Genomic DNA, 16,242 nt, shown 5'->3' with positions numbered 1-16,242 from the left:
ATATGTGCCTGCCCGGACCGTAAGATCATCGTCAGCGGCCCTTCTCCGTGAGCCCCTGCCAAAGGAAGTGAGGTGGGTGGCTACTAGGAGGAGGGCTTTTTCTGCTGTGGCACCCCGGCTCTGGAATGAGCTCCCTAGTGAGGTTCGCCTGGCACCTACATTGTATTCCTTTCGGCGCCAGGTGAAGACCTTTTTATTTTCCCAGGCATTTTAGCTCTTTAGACTTTTAGCTTTGCTGTTTTAAATCTGTATTTTAAACTCCTGCACTGCTGCTAGGTTTTATTGTGGTTGTATTGTTATATTGTGGTTTTAATGTTCTATATATTTTAAATTGTTTTATTGTGTGTTGTTTGGTTTTAATTTTTGTGAACTGCCCAGAGAGCTTCGACTATTGGGCGGTATACAAATGAAATGAATGAATGAATGAATGTTAATACAGGCCTCTGTGCACTCAACAAACTGTGTAGAACACAAATGTGGAAACTCGCTATACTCCTTGCCATCTTCCAGTATAAGCCACTACAGCCACCCATCACTTTGTCTGTGTAACAGTAACTTAGTACAAGAAATGTCTAGCTGGTCAATGTTTGTCAGGTATGTATACTATGTTCTATTCAAGTATGTCTCCTGAAACAATTTCAGTCTACGCAGGAGAGGGTTCCAATCAAGGGAGAATATTTTAGAACATTTACTAGGTTTTGCAAAAAAGGTTTTGCAAGCCCCCCAATACTCCTGTGGTACCTTATTGAGAAAAATAATGGAAGTTGTGATATCAATTTGAAAGTGCAAAAACGACCATATTCTTCCTCAACATGCAACATCTTTAGCAAAAAAATATTACATGTATGTAGCCTGGGGGAAGCCACTCTGAAGACGCCGTCAGTGTGCAGAAGAAAATTCTGATCATGCTTGATAAACTGAACTAGAATGGATTTTTTGCTCATTTGGTGTTTAAAGCCAAGGAAGGCTTGCTGTTCAAATTAACCCATTCCTCTAAACATGGGATTGGTTTTCAAAATTTAAACTTTACAGCTTTTTGCTGCCATTTAGTTATTTAACTCCTGCAAGGAGTTCAAGGTGGTGTACATGAGCCTTCCTTCCATTTTCCCTTCACAACAAGTCTGTGAGATAAGTAGGCAGAGAACTAGTGACTGGCCCAAGGTCACCCTGTGAACTTCATGGCCGAGTGAAGATTTGAGCCTGGGTTTCCCCAGTCCTCATCTGCTACTGTACGCATTATACAGCACTGTTTAATGCATGAGTGAATTAGCGGGTTGTATGATACAACTATGCTTTCATCCACTAAGGAAAATTGTTTCTGCACATGAAGCAGATGTGTGTACATTGCAGTGCTCATCCAGGTCCCACTCAACTAGAACTTTCATCTCCCCTTCTCATCCTTGAGCAGCTGCTAGGGACCCTGCATCCTAGCAGGGCCCATTGCTGACATCTCCCCTGTGCCCTCCTTAATGCCCCCCTTGCACAGCACTTTGAGCAGTGCAGAGTGCCTATATGTGGCCACCATTTTTAATTTCCCACAATGCCCACAACTTAGCATTGCTCGAGTCTGAAAGCAGTTAGAAGAAGGGTGATCTTACTATTTCAATAAAGTAGCGTTATAACTGCTTACTTCAGTACAACTAAGATTGGTAATGGTAATTTTAATGGTAATTACTCCCAAGTGAGTGTCTACAATCACAGCCTGGCAGCCGATTCCCCTAGAAGGTGGTGCAAACTACTTAGGGTGCAATCCTATACATGTTTAGGCAGAAAAAAGTCCCAGGGCATGGTTTGAAGGCACATGAGGCAGCCACCCTGCTGAAGCCAAGCACGTTTGGGTCCAGCCAGTGCTTGGAAGGGAGACCACCTGGGAACCACATGTAGCCACCTTGAGTTCCATGACAGAAGAAAGGTGGGATATAAATGTAATAAATAAATAAATAAATTGTAGGGAATCACCCAGTTGCCTGATGTATTTTTTTATTTTTTTTGCATTTTGCCTAGACTGGCAATTTTGTTGTCAAGATATCCTGAATATACATTTATATAAAATGGAACCACAGAAACGGCAAATGAGCAGTTAGCGCTTCGTAACAATTCCAGACTACCTGGGGTGAGCAGTGTCCTCGTATTTGCTGAAACTAAAGTCAGCAGGAACGCAACTCAAAACAGCAACCTCATCGCTCCAACACCCACTGTAAAAATGAGTATTCATTTGGTGTTAATATCTTACCACACCATTGCTACTGTGGAACTTGATGTCCAACTGAGAAAGGGCCTTAAAAGCTCCACTTTGGGCTTTAATATGAATCCCTCGTGGAGCATCCATGCTGAGAGACCGAGTTGGCGATTCGAGTCTGAAAGCAGTTAGAAGAAGGGTGATCTTAATATTTCAATAAAGTAGCTTTATAACTGCTTGCTTCAGTACAAGTGAAATTGGTAATGGTAATTTTAATGGTGATTACTCCCAAGTGAGTGTCTACAATCACAGCCTGGCAGCCAATTCCCCTAGGCACACTCCTATGCATGTTTAGACAGAAAAAAGTCCTACAACTCCCAGCATTCCCCAGCCAAGATGGCGCTGGCTGAGAGTTGCTGAGGGTTGTAGGACTTTTTTTCTGTCTAAACATGCATAGGAGTGTGCCCTTGGTCAACATTCTCTGATCTGTGGTGGCCTGAGTCAGATTTGTTGTGTAGCTGTGTCAGCTGAATCATATATCTGGTCTGACCGACTAGCCCTAGGACTGAAAATTACTATATACCCCTTTTTAGAAGGTAGGCTCAAATGACATAATTGACGTGGGATACAGGCTGTGTAGAGTAGGCGCTTGTATATAGCCCCTTGAACGAGAATGGAACCAGCTGGCATTTAACATTGGAAAGGTCACAGAATAACTTTTAAACTGACTTATGGGGGGAAGGCCAACAGGAACTGTGAAACATCTAGTTTTGGATAACTGATTCCTTAGGGGAGACAATTAAATACTTAATAAATAAATATTCCTGTGTCCTAAAGTTTACAGTTCTCATAGTATGGTCTCAAGATGAGGGATGGGATCCTAGAAATCCTGCCAATACTTATCATCAAAGGTTGGCCAAATATAGACCAACATAGTAACACTGCTTGAACCATGTTAAATATAACAAATACATATTTATAAACTAATATAACTATATTTATAAACTGAGTAAGCCTTAAGAATTAAAAACTAGTAGTTTTTTTTTTTTTTTTTTAAGAGAAACCACAAATTAATTCACAATTTATAAGCCTTAAACTCAAGTAAGGCTATTTGCTATTAGAAACAAATTATTCATGCAAATACCTTGACAATCTGTAGTGCCACAAGGTGGCAGAAAAGGTCTGCAAACCATTCACTTGATAGCAACACAGAAAGTGCATCACTCCTAAATGCAAATGAATATGTACACAATCCAGCCAAAGTTAAGCTCCTCTGTCCCATGGATTGTTATGGTAGAGTTAAGCATGTGCTTACATTTTAATAGAAAGAGGTAACTTCTAAAACCAGAATGTTATTTTTACAAATTCAAAAAGATGTGTTTGATTTGCTCTTCAATATGACCATCATAACATTCTTTCTTTGGAAGGATATTAACCACTCCCCTTTTCTACTGATTCTAGCTGGAATCCAGAGAGGTCTGTGTTAATGCAAATAGTAGTGGCTGATTTTTCTTCCCAGCTACAGCCTCTCTTGCCTTAGAATCATAGAATAGTAGGGTTGGAAGGGGCCTACAAGGCCATCGAGTCCAACCCCCTGCTCAATGCAGGAATCCAAGTCAGAGCATCCCCGACAAATGGCTGTCCGGCCTCGTCTTGAAGGCCTCCAGTGTGGGAGAGCCCACCACCTCCCCAGGTAATTGGTTCCATTGTCGTATTGCTCTTACAGTCAGGAGGTTTTTCCTGATGTTCAGCCGGAATCTGGCTTCCTGTCACTTGAGCCCATTATTCCGTGTCCTGCACTCTGGGATGATCAAGAAGAGATCCTGGCCTTCTTCTCTGTGACAACCTTTCAAGTATTTGAAGAGTGCTATCCTATCTCCCCTCAGTCTTCTCTTCTCAAGGCTAAACATGCCCAGTTCTTTCAGTCTCTCTTCATAGGGCTTTGTTTCCAGTCCCCTGATCATCTTTGTTGCCCTCCTCTGAACCCTCTCCAGTTTGTCTGCATCCTTCTTAAAGTGTGGTGCCCAGAACTGGAGACAGTACTCCAGATGAGGCCTAACCAGTGCTGAGTAGAGGGGAACTAGTACTTCCCGGGATTTGGAAGCGATGCTTCTTATAGTTGGCTGCTCTTGAGATCCCGTCATGTTTGGGGTTGCAAGGGGCTACTGTGAGAATGGGGAAACTGGAAAGCCCTCATGCACATGACCCTTCTGATCCTTATCACAATTCTGTATATTCTTACATATGCCTCTTTATTATACTGCTAATCTAGATGTTCCTTGTCCACATAAGAGCTCCAGTGTACACATTAAATTCTTATGTTTGCAAGGGCTCCCTTGAGAGTGACTGCACTGTGCAGACATACCCCAGGGAGGACCTTCTGTGTTCCGAATGGATTGTGCATGGAGGTTTGGACTAGCGCCATTAAAAAGCAATTTCGTTATGATAAAAATTTAACACAATCTTAGCTGGCAAATAAAGACAGGCAGAAAACTACCAAGGATATTGGCCCTATAATGAGCCTCACTAGAGTAAGTGGAGAATACAAATACATTTTGAAACAACAACAACACAGTAACTATTAAGTGCTTATAATATAGAGAGTGGTGTTCTTAAGAAATGGCCCCTGCATGGTAATCCTAGGTTGTGTTTTCTTACCAGCAGTACTTGTGCAATCTGCTACTGATTATCATTGAGGTGGTAAGAGTCAACCTCCTATTGGGTCCCAGGGTATGCTTTGAAAAGGCAAATGATGAGGCAAATTTGAGGCAAACCAAATCTTTGCTCCAGTGGAGGCTTCTATGAACAAAAAGAGGGGAGGCAATTCTCACTCATTTCCCCTTTCCCTCTGGAGCTCCCAACTTCCTGTCCCACTTCTGCTCCAGATGGTGGGTGATTTTTTGAACTGCACGGGAGATGATGTGGGGAGATGCAGGAGAAAGGCAGAATTTGTAAACAACGGCTGCCTTCTGCTCATGGAAGCCTCCACTGGATCAAAGAGCCGTATGTCAGCAGAGGGACACCCTTGGATATAAGCCATAAAGTAATAATGACAACAGAGAGACACATGACAGTCAACAGAAGCAGACACTGTGAAAAACAATGCATTTTCAAGAGGAGAAAGTGCATCCACAGTGAAACCCCTATTTTCTGCTCAGCTTAAGAAGCTAGAAAATATCCATGCATTGCAAAACTAGGCTGTAACTGGTGCTTCAGATTTCACCATACTCAGGGCTATTTGTGTCAGCGACGAAGTCCTGTACATTTAGGGCAGTTCCATGTGTGCTCTTAACATTTTGAATGTCCGTGGTATTCAGTATGAGGAGCATTATACGTTTTGGCACGGTAAGTGCATGAGTGAAACTACGTAGCTGAAAATACTGTGTACGAACTGTCCCAATGGCAAAGGAATTCAGTTAAATACTTTCTGAGTAAAAGGGATTTTTAAAAAGGGCTAACACATAGAGTGTACGAGTAACCCACGTCCTTCTATTTCTGGATTATTTGCACAACAGACTCCTTCCTAATAAATCAGTCTTTCATGAAATTCAACACTAGGCCTCAAAGCCAATAGACTATGCAGTAGAAAAGCCTTTATATCAGCGTTGTGCTGTTAGTTTTTCAGTTAGAATGACTCACACATGTTCAACAATTAATATTACAGTATATAAAATAGTCCAATGCATGAGACTCAACTGCTATGTAGTTGTTTTTCCTTGACACAAATAGCCCTAGGAATTGTGGGATCTGGGGCACTAGTTAGTTTTGTTTTCAATGCATGGATGTCAGTTTTGAGCGTTTTAATTTGAAGAGAAGATATGGATTTAACTTTGGAAGAGTAGTTTAACATTTTGCTGTACCTTCACTGCTTTAGAGTAAAACTCTGTAAGCTCAGGTTATCCTCTGAATTCCACTCAGTGGGCAGAATCAGACTTAGCAACAAGGTTTGTCACTGAAAACAGCAACCCCACATCAGATTCTCCTTCTATAACATAGTTGAAGAAACGTGTAACATATAATACACCAATAATGTAGAGTTGGTGTAGGGAACTGCACAGCATGCTGATACTATGTCACACATTCCCATAATTATACATCATGGACAGAGGAAAGGAACTCAGCTTGGAGTTACCATATTTTATGGTGAACCCAGTTTGTCGTCATATCTAGTTCTATACAAACCTGCAAACAACATTCAGGCTTGTCCCAAGATAGGTTAATATGAGTTATCAAATTCCCTTAGAACACCTTGAGTTGCTGGCAAGACACCAAGAGTTTTTAAAAAGACAGGTTCTGAAAGAGTAACAGGTTACCATAACTTTAAATATTAAGCATAGGGAGCATGACAAATTTTAGTAATCCCTCTAGGCCTAGCAGTGCCTTAGCACTGAGTCCTCTTTTTTTTATTAACTTCAGCTGCCCATTATATAATTTAGTTACATGGATGCTGGATCATGGCCCAGTTAATGTGACATGAATACTTACTTGTACAGACCATGCCTGCCAATATTAAAATTTCCACAATTATTCATTGTGACGAACTGTGTATATGCCCATGTGTGACCTGATCATACAAAACCCAGCCAATTTTATGAGTGACACAATATTACCATGCTGTGCAGTTCCCTGCCCCATCTCCACATTATTGGTGCATTATATGCCATAGCCAATTATATATAAGAGGTTATTTTGTAATTAAGAAGCTAAGGGTGTAATCTGATGCATGTTTAGGCAGAAAAAAGGCCTACAACTCTCAGCATTCCCCCACCAACCATGCTGGCTGGGGTATTCTGGGAGTTGTAGGACTTTTCCTTGTGTAAACATGCATACGATTGCACCTTAAATTTGATTTTTTTTGCTCCTCCCAATTCCCTTTCTTTCTGTGTTGTGTATTTTAGATTGTAAGCCTGAGAGTAGGGACTGTCTTATTAGTATTAATCTTTGTAAGTCACTCTGGGAGCCTTTTTCAGCTGAAGAGCAGGGTAAAAATGCTTTAAATAAATATTTACCTTTGAGACATGTTCTTACCTAAGCTCTTTAGCACCTTTCCCACTTTTAATGCCTTTGATAAGGGGCGTTTCTATAGAATGTTCGCAAAGAGCTCCTTCTGGCCCTGAAAACACAGGAAAGAGAAACTTATTGTGGCCATTAAGCATTGGAGAAAACAGATAACCCATCCTCCCATTATAAGGGAGACAACAACCCTTTCCTAATTACACAGTACCAGACCCCGTCAATGGTCCTGCAAAACCACAGTGTCATGGACTTAATGGGAATATAATTTAGGGGCAGGTATTTTCAGAATGCATAATGTCTTGCAAACCTCTAAGAGTGTTCATGTGTTTTTAGGTATGTCCATGCAAACCATGTATTGGTTGTAATATGTGATGATAATGTACATGGGTTTCTTGCTCAATGTACACTTATTATACATGTGTTTGGAAGCTTCACCCAACGGTGGCTTTCCAGTATATGTACCAACATTGGCTTGGATCCTACGTTGCTCTTCTGTTAGTGCAAGGGGGGCAATTTCGGCCAACTCTCCCATCAATCTATAGCTCCCTTCAATCTATAGCCTTTTTACAATATTCCCAAAGGTTCCCCAATCCTCTGAGACAGATTTGAGGGGCAGCAGGGGTCTTCAGATGGAAAAGTCGCAATCTGTGAACTTTGTTCTGTACACAGAAGGGAAATTAGCTTACAGGCCAATGCAAAACTCCAATGTAGGATTGTTGGATATTAGGATCCTACACAGATTTCACATTCACTTGAAGCTAGTGCTGTCCAAGGGTGAGTTCCTGACACAAAACATGATGTTCTGTTAATATTATAGGAATAAATGCTGCTGCAAATTCTTAGAAGTCCTTGGAGGACATAAGTATTTCTATTAATGTCAGAATATTGAAGTTTGAGTAACTCTCTTGTCTTTATTTTGTTGTTGTTGTTCAGTCGTTCAGTCGTGTCCGACTCTTTGTGACCCCATGGACCATAGCACGCCAGGCCTTCCTGTCCTGCGCTGTCTCCCGGAGTGTGCTCAAGTTCATATTCATTGCATCGGTGATGCTATCTAGCCATCTCATCCTCTGCCGTCCCCTTCTCCTTTTGCCTTCAGTCTTTCCCAGCATCAGGGTCTTTTCCAGAGAGTTTTCTCTTCACATTAGGTGGCCAAAATATTGGAGCTTCAGCTTCATTATCTGTCCTTCCAATGAGCACTCAGGGTTGATTTCCTTTAGGATGGACTGATTTGACCTCCTTGCAGTCCAGGGGACTCGTAAGAGTCTTCTCCAGCACCACAGTTCAAAAGCATCAATTCTTCGGCGCTCAGCCTTCCTTATAGTCCAGCTCTCACAGCCATACATTACTACTGGGAAAACCATAGCTTTGATTAGACGGACCTTTGTCGGCAAGGTGATGTCTCTGCTTCTTACTATGCTGTCTAGGTTGGCCATAGCTTTCCTCCCAAGGAGCAAGCGTCTTTTAATTTCAATTAATATAAATATACCCATGCATGAATATGGGTACAATTTTGAAGATGAATGACACTTTAACTAAAATAGCAACCAGCAGTAAATAAAATGCTATAGAAAGTTCTCATATTAAGGGCACAATCCTACCGATTGCGCCCTTGGTGATCAGAAGCCCCCAAACTCGGAGGCATCTGATCACCCAATGCAGGGTGGGAGGAGTGGCGATGGCAAGCTTTGCCTCCCTGTCCTCCCGTGCTGCAGATTGTAGCCCATCTAATGGGGGTGCTTTAGAAGGGGAGGGAAGGAGGCTGGAAGAGGGAAAGGATAACTTGTATCCTGATCTCTCCAGTTTCCTCCCCTCCCGCCCACTGGAACACCTCTTTCCTCCTCCGAGGTGGCTTTTCCAATCTTGGAGGGTAGCCAGTGCGGTTCTTTCTGCACTGGCTGCAAGGGTGTGGGGGATCTCCGACTCCCCCTTCCGAGGTCGGAGCGCTGTCTCTGACCTTGGAAAGGGGACTCCGAAAAATCCTATGGTCCCTGGGACGCTTGCCCAGGGATCATAGGATTGCTCCCTAATCCTATGATCAGTGAATTGATTAATTGCCTGTTTTCTGCAGTAAAGATTTTATTTTACGTTCACATGAAATGTTTATTTCCTAAAGAATATGTCGTGCTGTTTTAGACTTGCATGCAAACCTGTGACTCGAAGTTTATCTGGACCAACTATAACTTCATTTTCATTCACTGTAAAAAGACGCTTTCCATCCGTAGAGTTGATTTGAAATTCCTGACCATCGAATTGTACCATGTCAGGACCTAAAAAGTACATCACCATTAATATTTTTAAGATAATTTTTATTAGTCATCTCTTCTTAAGTTACATATATAAACTGTCAATGATACAACATATGTTTAAACAGTTTAGGATACCTATTTTCCTGGGAATAAGCCCCACTGAATTACTACATCTGAGTAGATAAGTATAGGACTGCTCTGTAAGTTTATCATCTGCTTATGGCCTCAAGTTTCTTGCTTTCATTAGCAGGAAAAGTAGATTTTTCCAAACTAAATAGTAAAGAAAAATACCTTGGGGATGAGCTAGGTGGTACCTAGCATGCAAAAAATGTGTGCAGCTCAGTTGTGAAAATTCCTTATTGTAATTAATAAATGAATAAATAAATAAGGGAGGGAGGGAGGGAGAGGATGCAGTGGAGGACCAAATCATCCTGTTATTGTTGTTAGATTTCCAGATTTCATATAATGAATAAGTATAGAATTACTGTACCTCTGACAGTACAATCCCTTCATGTTTTCACAGAAGTAAATCCCACTGTGTTCAATGAGTACTACTCCTTGGTAAGTGTGCATAAGATTGTATTCTTCCTTGCTAATTAATCCATATCTAAAACAACTGTCTCTTTTTACTGATTGCATGTAAGATACTCTAGGTGTCTTTTTGGCTGAGGAATGGAATAAAAATAGTTTAACTAACTAAAATCTCAATCAGTAGAACTATCTTGAATATCTTTAAAATGGTTGTGTAAATAGGACGTTGATATCCTCCTGAGAATTAAACTCCTGAAAAAAAATTGTGAATGAGAACACAAGATAAAAGCAAATAGCCCAAATTTTGATTTTCCAAGTAAAAGCATAACATGTGCTTTGCTTTCTTTAGTTAATTTAACTATTCAGGGCTATTTGTATGGCATCTAGATTATATATGAGATCAAAACAATGAAAGCGTCCATCTCTTTGCATATTTAAAACTTTTAAAATGCAAATTAAAGAAACATGGATTAAACCTACCTACACTTAATCTGCCCGTGACGTTCCCATCACTATTGCGTGCATTCAAAGTCACATTATCAGTAGATTGTAAAAGCAGCGATGAGTCCTAGAGTTTAGGAAAAAAATAATGCAAATTTAGAAGACTTTCCGACACTTCTTGTAGGAGTGGTTCCTTGCATATTCCCAATTGCCTATGATAATCTTGGCAGCGTTGTGCGGAAAGCTAGCTGCGTGACTGGAATTCCTTCCATGCCTGGCTTTGTTTTCACCCACTGCAATCTGTCTCTTTTTACCTCCCTGCATTTCCTCAGTCCTTAGTTGCTAACACTATTTCAACCCTCCATCTCCCACTCCCAGATATGCTGTGAGTATCTGAACAGGACCAGGGCACTTGCAAAAGCAACCACCCGTTTGAATGCTTGCAGCATGCCCTCTACTTCCCCTTGCCTGAATGCCCAGTAAGGTATTTTCCCTTGGAGGGTCTTCTCCCTGGAAGAAATTACACACATAACATTAGCATCCCATCAGGGATTCTGGGACTGGCAGGATAGGATGTTATGACAGGGCCTGGGGAATGCCCCCCACTGCCTCGTTCCTATGCCCTGTCCCAATGCAAGTGAGTTACTGGGCACTGGGGCAGGAGAAAGGTCAAGAGGCAGCAGAGGACCCTTTGTGAGTGCCTTTAAACCTTTTGCTTGGAACATCGCTAGCCAACTTCTTAGTTCTGTCCACATTGTCTTCTTTAGCTTGAGCGGTCACTTCCTTCACTGCCTGTAATGCATACTTCAAGGATCATGGCCTTGGCTCTGGTCTAAGCACCACCTGGTGTGGCTTGATGTGTAGAAACACAAATCCACATGGGATCCACATTTATTCCAGCTCCTTCTCTAGTTCCATAATGTGCTGCTGAGTTTAACCCATATACGGGTACAATCCTAAAAAAAGTCCTACAATTCCCAGCATTCCCCAGGCAGCATGGCTGGCTAGGGAAGGCTGGGTGTTGTAGGACTTTTTATGTCTAAACATGCATAGGATTGCACTCTAAACCCTGTATATAATCATTCATAAATATTTTTCTTTTCAGACCTAAAGTCCAGTTCTGTGCATGAGTACTCAGAAGTAAGTCTCACTGAATTCAATGGGACTTACGAGTAGGGATGTTGGAGGAATCCGTCCCGGGATATGAAGCTCACTGAGCCTTTGTCAGCTTGGCCTCCCTGGGCTTCAGCTCGCTTTCCCACAAGATGGCCTAACTCGATTTTCATGAAGTCAGGCCGGCTCGCAATTTCTGTTTTTTTTAAAAAAATGTGTAAAGCAATCAGCACAAATTATGGCTGGAAACAAATCCAAGCCAAGTCGGGGGCACTGTGGAAATCCATTGGGCCCTAAAAAGGCTGGATCTCCTGGCAATGGATATCTGTACTTACAACTAAATATGTGTGTATAGTATTGCAGCCTTATTTACCTTTCTAGAGTGAACTTCTTTGGCATATAAAGGATATAAAAATTCAGACTCTCCTTCTAGACGGAGTCCCTCACTTTGAACTTCTAGGTATCCCATTCCAGTCTGTAATGATAAAAACCCTAAGCATTAACAGCACTGTATTTTTCACTCAAGTGATTTTAAAATTCGCTACAGAGGACCGCACCCATCTTTTCCAGTACATCTTCAAGAGGAGCATCTTCGATAAAAAATAAAAAATAAAAAAAGGAGGGGGGAAATGTTTCAGAATATAACGATGGCAAGATTAGCATCAGATGGCTGTAACAGGCATCTTCCAGTAATGGGGTTCAGCACAAAGCATCCAATCTGGCTAGAAATCATAGCTGTGCAGAAGCAGCCATCTGCCTACATATCCCTAACTGGATGAGGTACTACAACTGCAAGTGGGGGCTGCACAGATGGATCCCTTCCCTGATCCACAAGTCAGTGTTGCACAAACGGAGCCCTTTTCAAAATGCAGTAATTGCATATATCAGCATTTGGGAGAGAGCAGAAGGGCAAGAGTTAAGTCTCTCTGCTTCCCTTCTCCTTTCTGAACATGTAATCAATGCAATATTGCTGACTGAAAACAGCTCCATCTACCCCCAACTACTTTACATGTACATGAATCTAAATGGTCTCTCCTCAATGAAAGGATTTAGATCTTTCACCAATACACTAACACTTTCACAGAATCACAGAATAGTAGGATTGGAAGGGGCCTATAAGACCATCCAGTCCACCCCCCTGCTCAGTGTAGGAATCCAGGGGCATTTCTACACCAGCCTAAAATCCTGGATTTAAAATGGGCCTTTCTGCTTCCATTTTAAATGCAGGATCACCACTGACTCCCTTTACATGCGCTCCCCCCCCCATCCAGTCTTCCATTGTCTTTCATTGATCTCGCTCCTCTTCTTGACGTTTTACTCTTTTCATGGAGGAAACTGAAGAGGAATAGAACAGGGTAATTTGATAGCTCATTATCTGCGATCTATTTAAAAACGGAACAAAGGGCAGGAGGGTCACGGCAGGGTCACTGCATCATGTAAAGAGCCCACAAACTTCTGTGAAGGAGCGATCTCCATTGCAGGATAAAAGCCCGGTGTGAAGGAGCCCCAAGTCAGAGCATCCCTGACAGATGGCTGTCCAGCCTCGTCTTGAACGCCTCCAGTGTGGGAGAGCCCACCACCTCCCTAGGTCATTGGTTCCATTGTCGTATTGCTCTAACAGTCAGGACATTTTTCCTGTTGTTCAGCTGGAATCTGGCTTCCTGTAACTTTGCTAAATGAGGGACCTCAACAATTTAACCTATTGAGATGTATGATGAAGATCACTCAAGGATTAAAGAATGAATTTAAAGGAATGCAAGCAAAATCATGTTTACACAAAAGTACATAGCACTGAGTTCAATGAGTCTTACTCTAAGTGTGTTTTGGATTGCAACCTTAAAATAAGATGGTATTGGATAGGATAAAATAAAATTGTTAGATTTGCTGCTAATAAGTATGGCGCAAACCAGATAAACAGATCAGGTGAAGAGATAAATAATAAATACAATCTTGTAACTTAAATCATTTATACACTGGCCTTCAATAAAAATATTTTCAGAGCAAATAAAATAAAAAGCACAATCCACAATAAAACAAAAGCGTAATCAAAAGATAGTAGACAAAAGCGGCATGAAACATCATGGATAAAACTGAGAACTAAAAGGTCTGATGGGGAGTGGCGTCTTCTCCTGAGGCTGAAAAGACATCTGACTAGGTGCCAGATGACAGGAGAGGATTCCACAACTGTGGCGGGGCAGGGAGTAATTCCACAAGCAGGGTGGAGCATTCCTCAGCATTTCCTGGGAAGGCCATTCACAAGCAGAGCACCATGAGAACATAACAAGAACCATGCTGGATCAGACTAAGGGTCCATCTAGTCCAGCATCTGTTCACACAGTGGGCAGCCAGCTGCCCATCACTGAGAAGACCCTAGCTAAGAGAGTAGATGAAGAAGGAGGAGGAAGAGGAGGAGACACTTACTGGAGAGAACCACATCACTTTCAGAATCCAAATTGTCAAAGCAAGATTCACAACTACGAGGATGATCAGGAGGAGGACAAACAGATAAAGGCAACGCTTTCTCCAGCCATAGATGCCAACGTTGTAAACATACTGAGTTTCTGGTCTCTGTAGATTAGTACCTGGTGTTGTTGTAGTATACTGTTCACGTACCATCTGCTAAAGAAGAAAGAAAATTAGATAATCATGAAAAATATTTTGGTTGCAAAGATTAACCAAGTAATTGGGTTAATTTTTTTTTAATTAATTAACTAATCAATTAACTGGGCAGCAATTTTTTTTAAAAGAAACAAGTCATTATAAAAGCTGCAGACGGGAAGCACCATTTTAAAAGATGTGTTGCCCCCTTCTCGTTGGAAATGGCTCTTCTGAGATTATGTCTGCTATAACAGTGTATGTAAATACATGAAAATGTAATCAATTTATTAATCTATTAATTGACATTAGTTAATGGTTTCTTTAATCAGCTGTCAGCTGTAAATATTTTATTTATTTATTTATTTACAATATTTATATACCGCTCCTCATCAGAAGATTTCGGAGCGGTGAACAACATGATAAGAATAAAACAATGGTTAAGAGTTTAAAAAAGTTTAATTTTTTTTTTAAAAAAGACAAATCCCAATGAAGAGGAGTTCAACAAGCCACGGCTGGTCATGCAAGGAAGGCCTCTTGAAAGAACGTCTTCAGGAGGCGCCGGAAAGAACACAATGTTGGCACCTGCCTGACCTCTAAAGGCAGGGAATTCCACAGGAAGGGGGCCACCACACTGAAGGCTCTTCTCCTGGTGGACTCCAACCAGGCCATAGGTCCATGTGGAACCACCAGGAACATGCCCTCTGATGACCTCAGTGACCAGGCTGGTTGGTAAGGAAGGAGGTGTTCTCTCAGGTATCCTGGTCCCAAGTTGTTTAGGGCTTTGTGCACTAGTACTAATACCTTAAACCTGGCCCGGTAGCAAATAGGTAGCCAGTGCAGTTCCCTCAGCAAAGGAGTTACATGCTGAAAAGGGGAAGCTCCCGACAACAGCCGAGCTGCTGCATTCTGCACTAGCTCCAGCTTCCGGACCAGCCTTAAGGGCAGCCCCACATAGAGCGCATTGCAGTAATCCAGTCTTGAGGTTATTAATGCCTTTACCACCGTGGTCAGGCTATCCCTGTCCAGGACAGGCTGTAGCTGGTGAACCAACCGAAGCTGGTAAAAGGCACTCCGAGCTGCCGCGACCACTTGGGCCTCCAGTGACAATGATGGATCTAGGAGTACCCCTAGACTATGGACCTGATCTTTCAGAGGGAGTGCAACCCCATCTAGTACAGGCAATGAGCCTATCTCCCGGACCCGGGAACCACTCACCCACAGGGCTTCCGTCTTGTCAGGATTCAGCTTCAGTTTATTGGCCCTCATCCATCCCATTACTGAGTCTAGGCACTGATTCAGGACTTGCACAGCCTCTCCTGATTCAGATGTCACAGGGAGATAGAGCTGCATGTCATCAGCATAATACTGATGGCATTTAGCTCCAAATCCCCTAATGACCACTCCCAGCGGCTTCAAATAGATGTTAAACAACATTGGGGACAGGATGGTACCCTGCGGCACCCCATAGCTCAATTGCCAAGGGGCCAAGGAATAGTCACCCAAAGTTACTCTCTGAAATCGGCCCCGTAGGTAGGACCGGAACCACTGTAGCACGGTGCCTCCAATACCTATCCCAAGGAGTTGATCCAGGAGGATATCATGGTCAATGGTATCAAAAGCCGATGAGAGATCGAGCAGAATTAACAGGGTTGCAGTCGCCCTGTCCCTCTCTCAATGAAGGTCATGTATCAGGGCAATCAAGGCTGATTCAGTCCCGTAACCAGAACGAAACCCAGACTGAAATGGGTCTAGATAATCAGTATCCTCCAAGAGTGCCTGCAATTGGTTCTCTACAACCCTCTCAAGTACCTTCCCTAGAAAAGGGGTATTTGCGACTGGGCGGTAGTTGTCTAATACCGTTGGGTCCAGGGTGGGCTTCTTCAGGAGCGGCTGCACAGACAGCAGGGACCACCCCTTCCCGTAGGGAAACATTTATCACTCTGTGGACCCACCCAGTCATACCTCTTCGGCTAGCTTTTATTAGCCAGGAGGGACAGGGATCAAGAGGGCACGTGGTCGGTCGCATTATTGCAAGCATCTTGTCCACATCATCAGGCCGTAACAACTGGAACTGATCCCATAAAATTGGGCAGATGGTGGCATCAGACACCTTGACTG

General features: G+C 42.4%; 1 protein-coding gene across 2 annotated transcripts in view; it reads right to left on the bottom strand.

Moving 5' to 3' along the window:
* Positions 1-16,242, bottom strand: part of SGCG (sarcoglycan gamma) — a 31,781-nt gene that overhangs the window by 3,126 nt on the left and 12,413 nt on the right. The window contains exons 2-7 of one of the 2 annotated variants that reach the window (XM_084842880.1): positions 13,948-14,145; positions 11,900-12,001; positions 10,453-10,540; positions 9,343-9,462; positions 7,208-7,292; positions 2,234-2,357 (exon numbers count right to left, since the gene is read on the bottom strand). In XM_084842880.1, coding sequence (XP_084699006.1) covers positions 2,234-2,357; positions 7,208-7,292; positions 9,343-9,462; positions 10,453-10,540; positions 11,900-12,001; positions 13,948-14,142 — 714 coding nt within the window. In that variant the 5' untranslated portion in view covers positions 14,143-14,145. The remainder of the gene's footprint in view (positions 1-2,233; positions 2,358-7,207; positions 7,293-9,342; positions 9,463-10,452; positions 10,541-11,899; positions 12,002-13,947; positions 14,146-16,242) is intronic. The other variant, XM_084842878.1, reaches the window with a different exon arrangement.

The sequence above is a fragment of the Heloderma suspectum genome, chromosome 3, assembly GCF_057233095.1.
Source record: "Heloderma suspectum isolate Gila_16-S chromosome 3, 16-S_ref, whole genome shotgun sequence".
NCBI lineage: Eukaryota > Metazoa > Chordata > Lepidosauria > Squamata > Helodermatidae > Heloderma > Heloderma suspectum.
This window is presented reverse-complemented; position numbering and strand designations above follow the sequence as displayed.